General features: G+C 38.2%; 1 protein-coding gene across 1 annotated transcript in view; it reads left to right on the top strand.

Moving 5' to 3' along the window:
- LOC140126521 (uncharacterized) overlaps positions 1-16,065 on the top strand; it is a 130,271-nt gene extending 114,206 nt beyond the window's left edge. The window contains exons 2-11 of the mRNA XM_072146061.1: positions 2,301-2,532; positions 4,085-4,122; positions 4,938-5,003; positions 6,004-6,069; positions 6,987-7,040; positions 9,634-9,687; positions 11,334-11,399; positions 12,545-12,610; positions 13,327-13,476; positions 15,902-16,065. Coding sequence (XP_072002162.1) covers positions 2,484-2,532; positions 4,085-4,122; positions 4,938-5,003; positions 6,004-6,069; positions 6,987-7,040; positions 9,634-9,687; positions 11,334-11,399; positions 12,545-12,610; positions 13,327-13,470 — 603 coding nt within the window. The 5' untranslated portion in view covers positions 2,301-2,483 and the 3' untranslated portion in view covers positions 13,471-13,476; positions 15,902-16,065. The remainder of the gene's footprint in view (positions 1-2,300; positions 2,533-4,084; positions 4,123-4,937; positions 5,004-6,003; positions 6,070-6,986; positions 7,041-9,633; positions 9,688-11,333; positions 11,400-12,544; positions 12,611-13,326; positions 13,477-15,901) is intronic.
- Positions 16,066-17,790: the final 1,725 nt, after the last annotated feature.

The following is a 17,790-nucleotide window of genomic DNA, read 5'->3' as shown; positions in this document are numbered from 1 at the left end:
AGGCAGTATCCAAATTAAATTGTCTCCATAGCAGCCTCCACACGTCGTCTTTTTAGCTGCCTTCACACGTTGTCTCCATTGCTACCTCCACACGTCATCGCCATAGCTGCCTCCAAAAGTAGTCCATATAGCTGCCTCCATACATGGTCCCCTTATCAAACGAGCTGTGTCAGGCAGAATTTTGGATTGTTTTCATGGCTTCCATGTTAACTTTGTCGCCACCCTGCTGTGTAATCCACAAAATATACTGGCAAACTTCTATCATTTACCAATATTATTTCAGCGCTTCTTGCGCATCTGTTTACATTCCCCTCAGCCGCCAGAACCCAAACTTATAAGAACGCTACTACACTTGATCTTATACAAAAGGTTCTTAGAAGTGCTGTTTGGGGAGTAGCCTAAAGACAGGGGCTTGGATTGGCGAAAGCTCGCCTGGCAGCGGAGCGCCAGCTCCATCCCAAGATCCAACTAACATAGTTTTAACTGCAGCACCTTTAATCTACTACTAGTTCACTGCCTCCATACATGGTCCCCTTATCAAACGAGCTGTGTCAGGCAGAATTTTGGGTTGTTTTCATGGCTTCCACATCAAACTTGTTAACTTTGTCGCCACCCTGCTGTGTAATCCACAAAATATACTGGCAAACTTTTATCATTTACCAATATTATTTCAGCGCTTCTTGCGCATCTGTTTACATTCCCCTCACCCGCCATATCCTAAACTTATAAGAACGCTACTACACTTGATCTTATACAAAAGGTTCTTAGAAGTGCTGTTTGGGGAGTAGCCTAGAGACAGGGGCTTGGATTGGCGAAAGCTCGCCTGGCAGCGGAGCGCCAGCTCCATCCCAAGATCCAACTAACATAGTTTTAACTGCAGCACCTTTAATCTACTACTAGTTCACTGCCTCCATACATGGTCCCCTTATCAAACGAGCTGTGTCAGGCAGAATTTTGGGTTGTTTTCATGGCTTCCTCATCAAACTTGTTAACTTTGTCGCCACCCTGCTGTGTAATCCACAAAATATACTGGCAAACTTTTATCATGTACCGATATTATTTGAGCGCTTCTTGCTCACCTCCTTTGGTTCCTCTCTGCCACCCATTGGTTTTAAGCCTGAGTCCATTTGGGGTATTTGGGTATTTGGGTAGCCTGAGTCCATTTGGGTAGTCCAAGACACTCTCTAGCCTGCCGCTGCCTCTGCATGCCATCCCCTATAGTGTCAGGGTCAATTATTGGATGTTTTAGATGCTATCTAGCCTCATTCGGTCACTCTGTCATTGCCATGCTGTTGCCCATACTTTTGGCATAATGGTGCATTTAAGCAGCCTCAGAGGCATCCATGCATGCTGCCCCTGCTGTTTCCTGTCCATTTCCGTGGTGTTTCCATCCTTTTCTGAGGTTCCCAGGTGCTTGGCCAAGCTTCCCTGTGCAGATCCTTGGTCCCCTTGAAAAATGCTTGAGTCTCCCATTGACTTCAATGGGGCTTGTTATTCGAGACGAGCACTCGAGCATCGGGAAAAGTTCGTCTCGAATAACGAGTACCCAAGCATTTTAGTGCTCGCTCATCTCTAGTTAACACCACTTGTGACCATTGCCTCATTTGTCGTAATCTCCCTGGGGTGTGAATAGAGTGCTTAAAAATGGCGGCCAGGCCTCAAATCCAAAATTTACAGCAGTGTCCACTCATGTACACGACTCCCCCTCACATGGCTTTGTACATGTAGATTTAAAACATTTGCAAAAAAGACCTGTCATCTCAAAGAAAAAAAAACTTAGATGCATGTCCCCCATTGATTTCAATAAGTACCAATTAATGCACCACTTTGAAGATTTGCTTGTATCTCTACATATTTCAGCTAAATGGACATTGAATTGAGTAAAATGGTAAATATATTGCCTCTAATTTAACACCAGGACTAGGAATTACTTGTATGTACACTAATCCTTAACTGGGTAAAGTTTAAAACAATTAAACTACTAATTATTCTATTCTATTCTATTCTTTATATAATTTGATCAATAAGTTCCATAAACGGAGATATATAATATCAATGGTTGGGGGTTGTTCTGTCATATACTTTGATAACAAATTCTTATTATTAATAATTATGCTTTATTAGTTATTTTGATATGATTTATATAATTTTTAATACATAATCATTTTTCTCAGTCAGTGTGAACAATAAAACTTAATTTATTTAGAATAGTCTTCACAAATCATTTCAAGAAGTACAATGGGCCCATAAGTAAACATAAGAAGGTTCTAATGAAGTATCTCTTTGAAAAATATTTACAGGATCTACATACTCGCAAAAAAATGGCAGGATGACAAAAATATTATATTGTGCCAATGAACAAACAAGGAAAAATAACAAGAACACCCTCCAGCATTCTCCAGGATGTATATAAGAAGAGCAAAAAATCCTTACAGCTTTTACTTTTTTATTGAAGTCAAGAGCTTAACCATCCTAAGAGCATCATGAAGATCGCCATCACCTTCCTTTGTCTGGTCATTGCCAGTTTCATTGGTAAGTTTTTATAATGAACACATTTTGATCTAAAATTGGATGACTTGTGATGTCCCCAGTTCTCTGTTTATATGAAAATCTGCACTTTAAGATATGGTTAATAATTATTTTATTTCACTTTCTCTGTTAAAAAAAAATATCTATGATACTCTTCCTTTTTATGTAGGTTGTAAAATATTATGTGACTGATTAATGAAATTTTATCTCTATAAAATAATTAATACATTTTAATTGCCATTAAACATAATATTTTAATCCATAAAAACTTTATTCCTTTTAACCCCCTCAGCATTTAGGTTGTTGAGACCATAATGGTGCCATTACATTTTTTAATTTTGCCATTTTAGCAACCAGAACTTTTAACTTTTCCTTTCATATGGCTATGCAATGCCTTATTTTTTGCAGGACAAACTTTAGTTTTTATTCCCCATTTGTTTGTAAATACTGTATAAATTACAGCAGGACTAACTTTAACAAATACTAAAAAACTTTTTTGTATATTTATTCATTAAACAATTGTTTTATTTAAAGGAAATCTATTATCAAAGTCAAGCATGGTAAACTAGGGACACTACTCATATATCCAAGCACTGTTACTGTGTTAATCATCTTTTTTTTGTTATTCATGGCTTCTTTCCTGCTAAAATAAACTTTTAAAATGATGCTAAAGAGCCTTAAAGAGCCATTACCAGAGCCGTTCATATTCTGTCTTCATAGGCTGTTACAATCTCCCTCTTTCCCCTGTTTCTCAGCGATTCCCCCCTCCCTCTGTTTAGTTTAAGCACACAGTACAGATCATCAGTGATCATACAGAACAGAGACATTTTGAAAGTTGATTTTAGAAGGAAGGATGCCATGGGTAACAATTCTCAGAAGATTAGCACAGTTACAGAGCCAGTTACAGAGTCTGACTCAGAGATGGCACACATACTTTTCTGTTCACTGCAGCTAATGACTACTGTAGTAAGTCACTTATTTGACTAGCACATGAATATTTAAGTAGTATCTTTAAATCAGAGCACCTAGAGCATCTTAAGCAGTAGTGAGCCCTTCCAGAACAGGTGGGTTCCACATGGGACCCGCAAAGCCTTGTTTAGTGGCCTGCATTCTACTGCCTGCAGGTCCAAGAGTTGACAAAAGTGGTGAAGAGGTATTCTAGTACTAAGTATTCTAGGTTTTGTTTAGGAGATGTTTGGACTTCTCTTATTAATACATTTATATAATGTCTGAAATAATGCAATAATTGGAGTCCTACATAGGTTCTCACCTGGCTCATGACAACTTAGCTAGCACTATAACTTCCAGGACAGAGGAAACATTGTTTATGTAATGAGAGTGGATCCATCCCATTGCTTCTCTGCATTCTGCATGCATGCAAGCATTGAATAGTATGCAGCGCCCTCCACATGTCATATCCCTATTTATCTGATATTAATGACAATATTTAAAAAATATTTCTATCTGGTACAGGATATCAATATCCCAAAATATATACAGAGCACAAAGCACGTATGAACATGAGAATGTTAGCATGTTTTTTCAATTTTTACAGACCCCAGCACACAAAATATACAATTGCACGATTTGCCGGTAAGAGCATGTGTTTATTTTCTAGAAGATTTTATATAATGTAGAGAATAATTGTTGTATCACAAATAAATATTATATTAAACAAATATTTAGATCTTTTTCATTGTGATAGAATGAAAACAAGGAAGGCTACAGGATCCAATTTATTTTCCTGAATGTTATAATAGTTGAGATACTGATTAAAGAAAGTAAGAATCGGGTAGTATGTATTACATGTCTACAGGTGTGTCTACACTTACCACAGCACAGTTTTCATCTTGTGAAATATATTAGCTACTCTTGTGATGCAAACGAAAGCCTTGAATTATTGTGTTTCACCATACATAGATGGCTTTCAATTACAGATCTGATATTGTATATCCTATTTGTGTCTAACTATTTAATGTCCAACAAAGAGGAAATTTAAGGGGCTTGGCAAGGAGCTGCAGAACAGCATTTATGTAGTGAGGAGGTCAGTCATCCCTACACATGTTATCCGGATGGATGGTGATATGAATAGGGACCGCACTATAACTCACAATGACCTAAAAGGGATCATGATAATGGACATTGTTAACCAACTAAAATAATCCACTGAAAACCTCAATTACTAACCACAAAACAAATGTGCATTAGTTGTCACATTTACCTCCTAGATAGAAATGCACAAAGATCCAGCTTCTTGTTCTTTTCCCACAAATCTCCTTCCCCAGTGATCATTAAAGAAAAGATGATGAATTGCAAAGTGTTCACTCATATGAATGATCTTACTAAACTTTTTGCATTTAAATGTAACATAAAAATAACCAGTTTCCTAACTGCTAATTTTATTTCAGAAAGATAAAGTTGACTGCGTTGTCCGTTTCGCTTACGAAATCGCTTCGAAACTGGAGACTTTGAAGGTAACTTTTAACAGAAATGTCATAATATTTATTAATTATCAAGTAAAGTTCTGCTGACAATATGAATATTTCTTACTACGCACAAGTCCTTAGTCTTCATTCCATTTATAAAGTGGATTCACTTTGTAAAGACTGAACATGTTGGCTTTTATAGATATAACTAAGTTTATCTTGACATTTAATGAAATGAGAGGGTAGGCCAGAACTTTCACACTGACTGACTGTAGTATAAATCATAAAATCTGATCAATGGATGCTGACTTCCAGCTTTTATGTTGTTCAGCTGTTTTGCTTTTGGTAGGCACAGGACACAGAGCTGGAATCAGATGACTCTGTGACCTGTAGCCACTATGAACTCATTTCAGCTCCGGCTCCCCTTTACTTTCAATAATTGTTGTGTCTGTAGTCACTTCTGGATGCATTAAGGACATAAAGACAACTGCTTTCAGCTCCATGTTCTGTGATAACCACATGTTAAACACAGATAATTAGCAGATCAATGTAAAGGCCAGATTTCAGCCCCTAGGCTTACAGATTGATGGCCTATTCTGTGGTTAGACCGCAAATATAAATTCCTGGCCGTTCCTTTGTCAATAGTCAACAGTTGCAATTTTTAACTGGACTTTCATTTTCTATAGCTTTTTTCTGTGATATCATGTTACAATCTTTAAGTCTGCTACTTTTTTACACCTTATTTACAGTTTATGTTATAACTATTTTTCAATTGAATAAAACTGAATAGCAGAATAACAACTAATAGGTTTTTCTCTCACTGGAACAAAGTTTTGGCATAGATAGTTTTCTCCACTGCACTGGAAGTTAATCTAGGGCTTTCAGTAAAGGGGTAGTCCAGGTTTTTTTTTTGTCCCCATGCTTATTGCACAAAGGAGTTATGACCTTGAATGTTATGAAATTGTAGGATCTAATTCTATGTTGAACAATCAGTATGAGCCGCAGTGTAATGGAAATTGTTTTACTTGTATTTTTCTAATTTTCACAGAAATCTCCTGAAAGTGAAAAGAATGCAAGGAAGAAATGTTTTCTAGAGGACTTGCTCTCTGGACTGGTAATTAAATATCACAATATGTAAATATTTATTTTTAAAATGTTAGTGGTAAAGAAATATGCTTTTTAGGGGGATAAAAAAACTGCTCCAGTGCTACCTTGAAGGCATTTCCCTATACATCAATCCATAACATGTTGTGGGCAAAAATAACATCCTCACAGTGAATTGGTTTGGTTAGGTAAGAGGCAAGCCATGGGGGTCAAACAATAAAATAAACTCCTTATGGAGATTTAGCCTTTACAGATCACCTGAAAATCGGTTTTCCATGGTGGAATAAGGAAATCTATGCCGCTCTATATATGAATGGATGGCTTATAAGAAGCCTGGTGCTATTATTTTGGATGGTAGCCAAACCAGTATTTTTTTTCAAAGGAAATAGTCTCCCAAATGTATAGGAAAATCAGGCAACTGCCTGGAATAGTAGAGAGATGGTCAAAAGTATTGTCAAAGCCTATAAGTATAAGACACAAATCTATCAAGTCCAACCTATTCATGATAAACATCATATGTTTCTAGGAAATAAAGAAGTAATATACAGTGGTATTGTACTTAAACTTAAATAAGTCATAGAGGTTGTAACATTGCAGTTATTTCAGTTCTCTGTCTTCCAAAATATCTCACATCTGCCAAGTTGCCCCAAATTGACAATTTCTGTGTTACGTTTCCAGTAAATAGTCAAATATCCACTGCAGACATTTACACCTTATGTAAATGTGCCTTATTAATCTATCATCTTATTAATCTAAGCCACTGTAATAAATCTGATGTTCAAAAGACATCCAAAGAGCTCCTTAACAAGATTCTGCCAAATAAGAAATCTACCCCAGACTATGAATTTCACTTTCCAGGGCATTATTCATGGTTTTTTGGACTATTGCAAAGGTTCACTCTTTAAATGAAAATTTTCTTCTTTTCAGAGATACCTAGCCATCGATCTCGGATGTACACTGAAGGATCTTTTAATACTTATAGTAAGGCCCTTTCTGTCAACTCAAAACTCTTTGCTGTTCTACTTTCTGATTTTCTGTGAATAATGATAGAACTTGTTTTGGGTTAAAAAATCACACACATAAAATAAACTACAAAATAGAGAAAAATATTTTCACTATAACCGGAGCTCCAGGATTTCTAAAACTTCGATGAACAGCACCAATCTTCAATTTCTCCTGCTGAAAGTGTGTCACCATTCAGACTAGCACCATCGCACTCTCATTCTCCTCCTTTATTATATTGTAACTGGAAGAAAATATGCAGGCAGATGGTGTGGTACGTTCCAACAAGGTTAAAATTTATTCCAGTTCATTATACTCACAAAAATCAAGTAAAAATGCGCATATCAAAAATTCACATAACGGGACGCTAGCTTTCTCTCCGCCCGACCCAGGGTTTCGCCGGCAAGGCTTCTTCCGGGGCGTTGCTAGCGTCTCAAACATTCGTCCCTTCTTTTATACATATTCCTAAAAACTTTATTTTCAACAAACATTATTCTGTATACATTCCAAAACCCCTATAAAATCAGTTTACACATAAGGTTTAATAATATAAAATGATTAGTATTCCATTAGGTTTCTCATCAGCAATGTTTTTATATTTCCCATATACTTCCATATTAGATATCAGATAATTCCATATTAGATATCAGATACAATGATACTACAATCGTTACGATCCTCTGAACAAATGTTACAATGTTGCGATCGTATAAATTATACATACAGTTTACAAGTAGGGACGATCAAAATTTCCACCACCAGGTGTCGCTCTAACACTAGGATTCCTACTCCGTTAATTAATCTCTCCTGACTTCTCAGTGACACACCCCCTTTCCTCTCCGTCTCTAAAATAAACTGTTGCTACTTCCTAATTTACATATAAACTCAAGGTGGGCAGCAATAACAAAATGAAATATATCATTCAAAATTATTCTTTAGGTGACAGGTCCTATTTAAAAGTCTTTAAATAATTTATCTTAGGCTCAGATCACAGCTTCGTTTGGGGTTTTTCAAAAAGTTTTTGTTTACCTTGTGTTCTCCATTGACTTTGGTCAAATGCCAAATGCAGGTGTAAACTGAACCATAGTCTGATCACTAGAGCCACTTACCTTCAGCATCTTGCACTGATAGCACTTATAATGAAAAACATTTCAGAAATAAACAAGAAAAATATATTTGACTTCTTTTTAAATTGATAAAAGAAAACAGCACGTTATTAGTTAGACAAAATGCAACATCTGAAGCAAAATATAAACTACCGTATATTCCGGCGTATAAGACGACTTTTGAAAATCTTCTGTCTGGTCTGGGGTCGTCTTATACTGCATGGAGAGGGCTCACGGGCTGAGCCCTCTCCATAGCCGGTAAGTCTTTGCTGCATATTGCAGCAAAGGCTTACCGGTAACACCCGCAATCGGTGCTAGCATCGATCGCGGGTGTTTTCACAGCGATGGATGCCGGCAGCCTCAAAAAGATGGCGATCCGTCTCCATGGTAGCTTCGGGTCTTCCGAAGACCCGAGGCTATTTAGTTCTAACCCCTTCATTACAATGTGCTGATAGCACATTGTAATGAATGAGGAGGAAAATCCCCATATACTGCCATACTGTAGTCGATCAGACAACCTAGGGTTAAAGTACCCTAGTAAGTCTGAAAAATAGCATAAATAAAAATAAAAAAAAGTTAAAAAGAAAAATATATATAATAAAAAAACCTAAAATTTCAAATCACCCCCCTTTCCCTAGAACTGACATAAATATAAATAAACAGTAAAAATCATAAACACATCAGGTATCGACGCGTCCGAAAATGCCCGATCTATCAAAATATGATAAAGTTTTTTCAATGCGTTTAACCCCGTAACGGAAAATAGCGCCCAAAGTCGAAAATGGCACTTTTTTGCCATTTTGAAAAATATAAAAAAAATCTATAAAAAGTGATCAAAAGGTCATACAGTCCTAAAAATGATATCATTGAAAATATTATCAAATTTTGCAAAAAATTACACCACCCACAGCTTTTTACACCAAAGTATAAAAAAGTTATTAGCGCCAGAAATTGGCAAAATAAAAAAAAAATTTTTTGTACAGGAGGTTTTCATTTTTGTAAATGTATGAAAACATTATAAAACCTATACAAATTTGGTATCCCCTTAATCGTACCGACCCAAAGAATAAAGTATACATGTCATTTGGGGAGCTCAGTGAAAGACGTAATATCGAAGACCACAAGAAAATGGCGCAAATGCGTTTTTTCACCATTTTCATTGCATTTGGAATTTTTTTCCCGCTTCTGAGTACAAGGCATGGAATATTTAATAAAATAAAAATTTAAGGTACAGTATGGTAACATTTACAGTAAAATGGACGATGGTAATGTTGTTGTTGTATGCCTTATGTTTATGAACGACAGTTTTCCTGCTATATACCTGCATGTCATAAGAATTTAAATTAAAAAAAGGACCATGTTAAATTCAAATCGTTTTTTTTTTAAATTTTTACCTATGTTTTGTATGCGTTGGAAAAGAGGTAGTCTTATACGGTGAATATATCTTAAACTCTATATTTTAACAGGAAAGTAGGGGGGTCGTCTTATACACCAGGTCATCTTATACGCCGGAATATACGGTAAATATATAAGAAAACACTGTATAAATAAGTTAATTATTATGTGATTTACATGTATTTTTTAGAATTGTCCTCTTGACCTTATTGACAGTCTCTCGGTAAGTAGCAATCTATATATGTATAAGCATCTTTTATCAGGTCTCTCCCTATTATTGGGCTGACAATGAAACCTGTCAGTGGCAGGAGGGTGGGGACAGGAGTGAACCTGTGTGTCATCTCATATCACTTTATCATTAAGCTTAATGTTTTTCCTAAATGTAATCATCTTAAAGGTTTTTTCTGTTTTCACAGTACCATTTGTGGTGCATATGGTGAATTGTAAAATTGAATCTACTATCTACTATCTTTTTTTGTAGGGTTTAATGTTGCTACAATACTATTGTAAGAAAATAAAAGGTTAAATTGATTTGATGCATCAGTAATCACTGATACAAATTGTATTTTATCACAGTCTATATTGAAAACAAGGGGAAATCAGTCAAACACAATGACAGTGTGGTTGGGCAGCATAGAAAAATGTATTTATTTTTTAAATATTTTGAAATAGCAGTACATTATTTTTACTATTAAACATAGTTTAATAGCTCTTTAGGCCTTTTCAAATTTGTTGTTTTTCTTATTTTGCCTTAAAGGGGTATTCTCGTCTGGGCATTCACATTCAGTTTGATTAATCTGCCATTAATAAACATTTCTTCAATTAGATGTTATTAAAAAAAATGTTCCTGTGTGAAGATAATTTTCCATAAATGTAGTGATATGGTCCCTTAGAAACGAGATAGCTTCCTCGGATACGGCCACCTCTGCTGAAGGGATTGCACAAATAAACAAAAAGTTTTTGTATATGAAATATCTGAGAATTACTACATATCCCACAGCCATCCTGTAGTGATGATCGCTGAAGCCAGGTGGTCAGGCAGGGCTCAATAGCGCATGTCTGGCCACTGCTGCCTAAATGTGACGTGGTCGTAACCGAGGAAGCCATCTCGTTTCTAAGGGACAATATGGCTATGTTTATGGAAAATTATTTTCACACAGAAACATTTTTTTTAATAACATCCAATTGAAGAAATGTTTTTATATGGAAGATTAATGAAACTGAATGTGAATGCCAAGACGAGAATACCCCTTTAAGTGCTTGAAAAGTGCCTCAAGTAATTGTAGAGCAAACAATTATGTTAATGTGGATACCAGGTTTATATATTTATTGATTATTTTTTAAAGTAATTTTGAATGAGGCCCGTACACGACCACAATAAAATGTCATTTTGGTGTTAATCAAGTGGACACACATGACCTACAGGTCTACTACTTGTATTGACAGAGAAAATAATAAACAAATATTTTATTAAATGACTTCCTTTTCCCTGCCATGGCCTCATACTTGGCTGATGCTCAGCTTCCTTCCATGAGAGAAGAGCTACTGTACACCGCCTACAGGGAGGCTGAGACACCCTTCCTGATGCTAAATTCCATCTGCAGCTCTGTCTTTCCAGATTGGCTGCTGTTATGTATTACTATATATTATGTGCTCTCCTAGGAGGCCTCTAGAGTTGTTTAATAGGTCAATGTATCTTTATACCTGGTGACAGGTTCTTTAAAACTGACTGCAAAAGTTAGGAAATAACAAATAAACCTTTACATTTCAGATTAACAATCTGGAAGAAATTCCTGTAAATATTGACGTCGTCATGACAAGTGTAATGCACTTGCTGGTAAGCCACTTATGTATAGTTCATTCCAAGACATACAAGGATCTAAGAATGAGAACATTGAATTAAAAAATGCACCTGACACCTTACAGATAACTACTAGTTACAGATGTACAACTCTGCCCTCTGACCTCTGGTGGTAATTGGTGCTGGAAATTTACAGTACTTTACCCAACCTGGGGACTACCTGTATATGGACAGAAATACGAGACCCAAACTTACAAATGTATGCTTTATACTTCAGTGCTTCAGTGAGGTAATACAATGACTTAGACTAATATATATATATATATCAACATATAGGCAGCAATTTAACTTATTAAGAGTGGCGTAACTAGGAGATACAGCGCCCCATAGCAGACTTCTGAATGGAGCCCCCTTCCTGCTTAAAAATATACATATTACACATACATATACATACTCATTTATATACCTGTATACATAAACATACCTACACGTATAGATCATATAAACATCACATATACATACACGGTGCCATATATAGACATATAGCATATATATAAACATACTGTATATACACACCATACACCATACACACATACTACATATACACATCACAGATACACACAGATCACATGCTGTATATGTATGTAATGGTGCACATTCTCCATTTTTTTGTGTCAGGTTGCTGTAGTTATACAGCTGTAGTTATGCAAATTATGCAAATTATATGTTAACAAAGGTTCATTGGGTAATATTTATACATAGTATTTTGGAGGGGAATTTATTATACTCCGCTGCTCATGTGCTGGTGTATGTTATGGGCCATGCCCCCCATCACTGCAGATAAGCCTCTCTATGTATTCGTCAGGTGGCATAGTTACAAAAATTATCACAATTTTTTGTAGTGCACAATAAATTGTGATTATTTCAGTGCTTCTACACCAGAAACGGGGGTAGAAACACTGGTAAATGACCCCAACCCCCCCCCCCCCCCCCACGTCTACTATTTCTTGCATCAGATTTCTCAATAACTTTATACTATTTAAGAGTGGTGTTGCCAAAACTGCACCTAAATCAGTTTTGCCTGTAAAGTACCTTTAGAAACTTTGGCATAAGGGAATATAATGACATGGTAATAACACTCAATTAATACACTCAATATTTGCATTTTTCATTATATGCAGGAAGGAGTTGTGGCCAAAGCTGGAATTGTACTGAAACCTGAAGTGTTGAAACTAGATAAACTTTTGGTAAGTTCTGTAGTTTTATAAAAATGTATATTATCTGTTTGCTTGGTATAAGTCGATGGAAACAGTCTATACAGTGCACAATTCTACATTTAATGGGATATGAGGAGGTCAATCTCACCCAGCAGAAAGTAGAAATCCTGAAAGCTAAGACCCTTATGCTTTTTAATTTATCTCATCGTCAAGTTATGACGACAAAAAAACCACATAAACCCTGGCTTCTATTTCTCAGAGGAAACAAAGGAAGGCATTTTACTCACTGGATGAAAAATGAAATATCGTGAAAATTGTACTATACATAGCGTTTCTTTCTATGTTTTTATGACAGCATAAAATTTGTCAGATTATAAAATTCTGGCTGCTTGCAGGCAACGTGAGGCAGAGTTCAAGGGTTTAGATTGTATGATTTCAACATTTAAGTTTCTCCTACATTTTCCTAAGTTAAACTCAAATGAGTGTGATCAATTATATAAAGAAAATTATTTGAATAAACTTATTATTTTAAGCATTTTTCTCATTAATTGGTTGTTGACTTTGCAGCTGCAACTCACCCACTGACCCCTCCCCATGATGTAGTCTAGTAACAAATATGAGTGAATTTTAGAGTCCTATAGTGGCAGAAAAAGTAAAATATACTTTGCTAGAGAGAAAATTGTTACATTTGCATCTTTCATCACAAATCTTTTCTGCTAAACTATATAAATCTATATTTTCCCCAGGGCTCACTGAATGGAGTGCTTTCCATTGTGTCCGTCCTTCATGATACTCTTACAGCTGTTATTAATGGCTTGACTGGTACACTTCTTGGAAGTCTTCACTTTGCCCCTGCTCTTCTAAGTAGTCTTCTCCAAATCGAAGACTAAACAAAGGTAATAAAATTAGATATTATCATAATTACAGTTTATGCAAAGGAATATATATTACAGATTATATGATTATTTAACATGTTAAATATATTATGCACAATCTTCTATTATAATTTGCAGCATTAACCATTGTTCTCTTCCAAGTTAGTTGGAACTTCACAAGCTACATCATCTAGTTCCCATTTTAGAAAATGACTGTCGCCAGAAAACCATACAATTCATTCTTGATTTTTCAGAATATTAAAGACTCAGGGTCATCAAGTTCTTCCTTCCTCAGATCAATTACCTTATATACTTGAGTATAAGCCAAGTTTTTCAGCACAAAAAACGTGCTGAAAAACCCTAACACGACTTATACTCGAGTGAAGAAAAACAATTTACTCACCTTCCGACGATCCTCTTCCATCGATCAATGCTCTAGCATCAGGTCCATGTCCCCGTGCGGTCCGTCGCAGGCATCAGGACGTCAGCCACATGCTGACATTCTAGTGTGTGCGCCGGCATTGGAACACACTATGATGTCAGCGAGAGGCTGACGTCATGGTGCCTGCGAAGGAAAGCGCAGGGACATGGACCCTATCCCGGATTAAAGTTGGATATAAGAGGACCTGCTGGGAGGGCGTCAGAAGGTGAGTACACTTTTTGTTTTTTTCCATCAGGTATTATATTGAGGGCAGTGTCTGCAGGCATTATACTGGGGTGGGGGGCAGGGGCTGCAGGCTATGTACTGTGGGGGCAGGGGCTGCAGGCTATATACTGGGGGAGCAGGGGCTGGAAGGCTATATACTGGGGGGCAGGGTCTGGCAGGCTATATACTACAGGAGCTGGCAGGCTATATACTGGGGTGGCTGTGACCAATGCATTTCCCACCCTCGCTTTATACTTGAGTCAATATGTTTTTCCAGTTTTTTGTGTTAAAATTAGGGGTCTCTGCTAATACTCGTCGGCTTACGCTTGAGTGTATACGGTATACTTTTCTTCATATTTTTTTTTTCTAAACGTCAATTACTTATAGTATTGTAGTATGGCAAGTTATTTCCAAAAGAAAACAATGATCCAAAAACATTCAAATATGGTAGTTTGGCTAAGAATTTCTTTTAATGGATATAACAGTTAAAACCGTGACCAGAACCCAAAAATTAGAAATTCCATAATTATGTAGATATGTAAATGGTGGTGGCTAGTTTTCAAACTCCACTCTGTACTTTGTAACAATGTAACTGTAGAAAACCTAATGCTCCTGCTTGACATTAAAGCAGTTTTATTTCAAAACAAATGTAAACTTATCTGCCTCTTACCTCCACCAGACTGTTGTCACATCACACATCTTTTGTTACTACTGAAGCCAGTTATTGGCTGAGGCAGTAACCTACCTGAAAAGACAAATAATCTGACAGTACTCAAATGGGGCTACATGAGCTGATATGGGCCACTAGCACTAGGACATAGGGGTCGGGTGCATTCATTTTAATTATTTTAAAATTTGCACTAAAGTAGCTTTGCATTTAAAACTGGAATACCCCATTAAGCGCTGTTTATCATACAATTATCCATTAACATTTTATCAAATTCTCTCCTTGACAATGAGAACATATCTCTACTATTGAAGAATTTTTCGGATGAGCCCTTCAAATGAAACCAAAATGCAGAAGGCAATGAATGTCATTATTACACAGAAAATGCATCTTGTAGAACCTATTAAGGGGATCTTTGTGCTATTTTACAAACTTTATTTGGAGTAAATAGTTCCAACATTCTTAGATTTTGCATTTTTTAAAAACTCGCTGAATATCAAATTTTATTGAGATGTCAAGAGTAATAGTGCAGAAAGATGTATAGAAACTGAAGTACTTTGATCACACTTCTGTAACGTGGTGTGTTGTATCGTACTTGCTACTTACTATTTTCATCCTTGAACTCTAATAATAAATCTTAAGCTTCTTTTGTAGTTGTATATAGTTTATTAGGGTCCTTTACCATTTTGTTCATGAAGGACTCGGATAATAGCTCCATTATTAGGTGCAGATTGTAAAATAAAAATGCCATAAAAGTAGTTGCAATACGTCATATATCTCTGAATAAGTCATTAAACTCTATATGGCCCTCAGGAAGCTGGGCAGAGCTGACTTGAAATAAATCGGGATGACACTTATCATGTTCCTAACCATATGCCACCAATGTCTATCGTGATTAAACAAGAATAAGCTGTCTCTGTCTGAGCAACAAAAAGTTTGACAGCTAAGGAGGCTCTCATTGTGAAAGCCTTGTCATGAAGATTAAAAGCACTTGACTGCTTCTTTGTTCGATCTCTTTACTGAAAGCATGTTATTGGAGTTACCTAGAAGGAATAAATATACACACATAGATAGATAGATGTAATATCTTGCATAATTGACCCACTTACCTTGGCTTCTCATTTGTTTTACAGGTACTTAACAATCATATGACATATAACGCATGTCATAAGCATAAGAATTTTTCCCGAGAGCTTTTCAGTTTTATCCTTTTTTTATCTGATAAGAAATTCATGTAAAATCAATCTGAAAAAAATGAATTGTGATTGTGACTGCTTCTTTTGAAATAAACTGCTTTCTGAACATTAAAAATGTTGTTTATTTATTGGACACAATTGGATGAGATGAACTTAGGGTCAAAATATATATCAACATAAATTACACAACACAAATATACAGTATAGACCAAAATTTTGGACACACCTTCTCTTTCAAAGAGTTTTCTGTATTTTCATAACTATAAAAAATGTAGATCAACACGGAAGGCATCAAAACTAGGAGTTAACACATGTGGAATTATATACTTAACAAAAAAATGTGAAAGAACTGAAAATATGTGTCACGGTTACACCCGCGATCCTCGGTACGGATTGAGGGTGTACCCGTGCCTGCTGCCGCGGTCCCCGCTCCCCCAGCTTTCACTTACCTCTCCAGGCTCCGGCCTGCACTCTTGCTCCCAGCGTGTAGGCCGCATGCTGCTTCCATGCAGTCGCGTGCTCCTGCCACTAGAGGGAGCGCGCGCGGACTTCTCCCAGCCTTAAAGGACCAGCGTCCTCCTTACTGGTTCTGGTATTCCAGGCTCGGCTATAAAGCCTGGCGACTCCCAGCATCCCCTGCCGGATCTTCAGCTCATTCTACTGAGGAGAAAGCCTTTTGAGCGTCTCCTGACGCCTCTGAGTTCCAGTGTTCCGAGCGTTTCCAGACGCCTCTGTGTTTTCTGCTATTCCCGGTTTCCTGTGCTCCGTGTTGTTCCCCTGTTCTGTGGCATCCCGTGGTCCTGCCTGCCTGCCTTCCCGTGGTCCTGCCTGCCTGCCCGTGGTCCTGCCTGCCTGCCTTCCCGTGGTCCTGCCTGCCTTCCCGTGGTCCTGCCTGCCTTCCCGTGGTCCTGCCTGCCTGCCTTCCCGTGGTCCTGCCTGCCTGCCCGTGGTCCTGCCTGCCTGCCCGTGGTCCTGCCTGCCTGCCTTCCCGTGGTCCTGCCTGCCTGCCTTCCCGTGGTCCTGCCTGCCTGCCTTCCCGTGGTCCGTCCTGCCTGCCTTCCCGTGGTCCAGCCTGCCTGCCTTCCCGTGGTCCAGCCTGCCTGCCTTCCCGTGGTCCGTCCTGCCTGCCTTCCCGTGGTCCTGCCTGCCTGCCTTCCCGTGGTCCTGCCTGCCTGCCTTCCCGTGGTCCTGCCTGCCTGCCTTCCCGTGGTCCTGCCTGCCTGCCTTCCCGTGGTCCTGCCTGCCTGCCTTCCCGTGGTCCTGCCTGCCTGCCTTCCCGTGGTCCTGCCTGCCATCCGTGGTCCCCTTGTCCCTACCTTGGCTGCCACCGTGGGCCTAGTCGCACCCGTGGAGCGACCTGGTGACTCCCCGCCGCAGCAAGTCCATCCCGCTTTGCGGCGGGCTCTGGTGAAGACCAGGAGTTCACTTAGACTCCGCTCCCGGGTGTGGCTAAGGTGGTTATCTCCCGCGGTGGTCCAGGGAGTCCACTCACTTAGTCCTAAGGGACTAATCCCCATAGACTGTGACAGTAAGATCCGGCCATGGACTCCGCCAAGGTCATGATCTCTGCCAAAGCCATGAACAATGTCAAGGATCCGTACCAGCTTCTGGGTGACTTTCCCAGCACTATTGCCCAGCAGGCCCAAGAGATTGCTGCGCAAAAAGAACTCTTGGATAAACTCGCAGCCACCCTGCGGATTATTGCCTCCCAGCAGCAGGCTCCTGTGACTCCTCCTGTTGTTTCTGTCCCCCAGCCATGTTTTTCGGCAGCGAACTCTGGATCAGATTTTTTGATGCCAAACAAATTTGATGGCAACCCCAATTTT

This window comes from Engystomops pustulosus, chromosome 4 (assembly GCF_040894005.1).
Source record: "Engystomops pustulosus chromosome 4, aEngPut4.maternal, whole genome shotgun sequence".
In the NCBI taxonomy this organism is placed as follows: Eukaryota; Metazoa; Chordata; class Amphibia; order Anura; family Leptodactylidae; genus Engystomops; species Engystomops pustulosus.
This window is presented reverse-complemented; position numbering and strand designations above follow the sequence as displayed.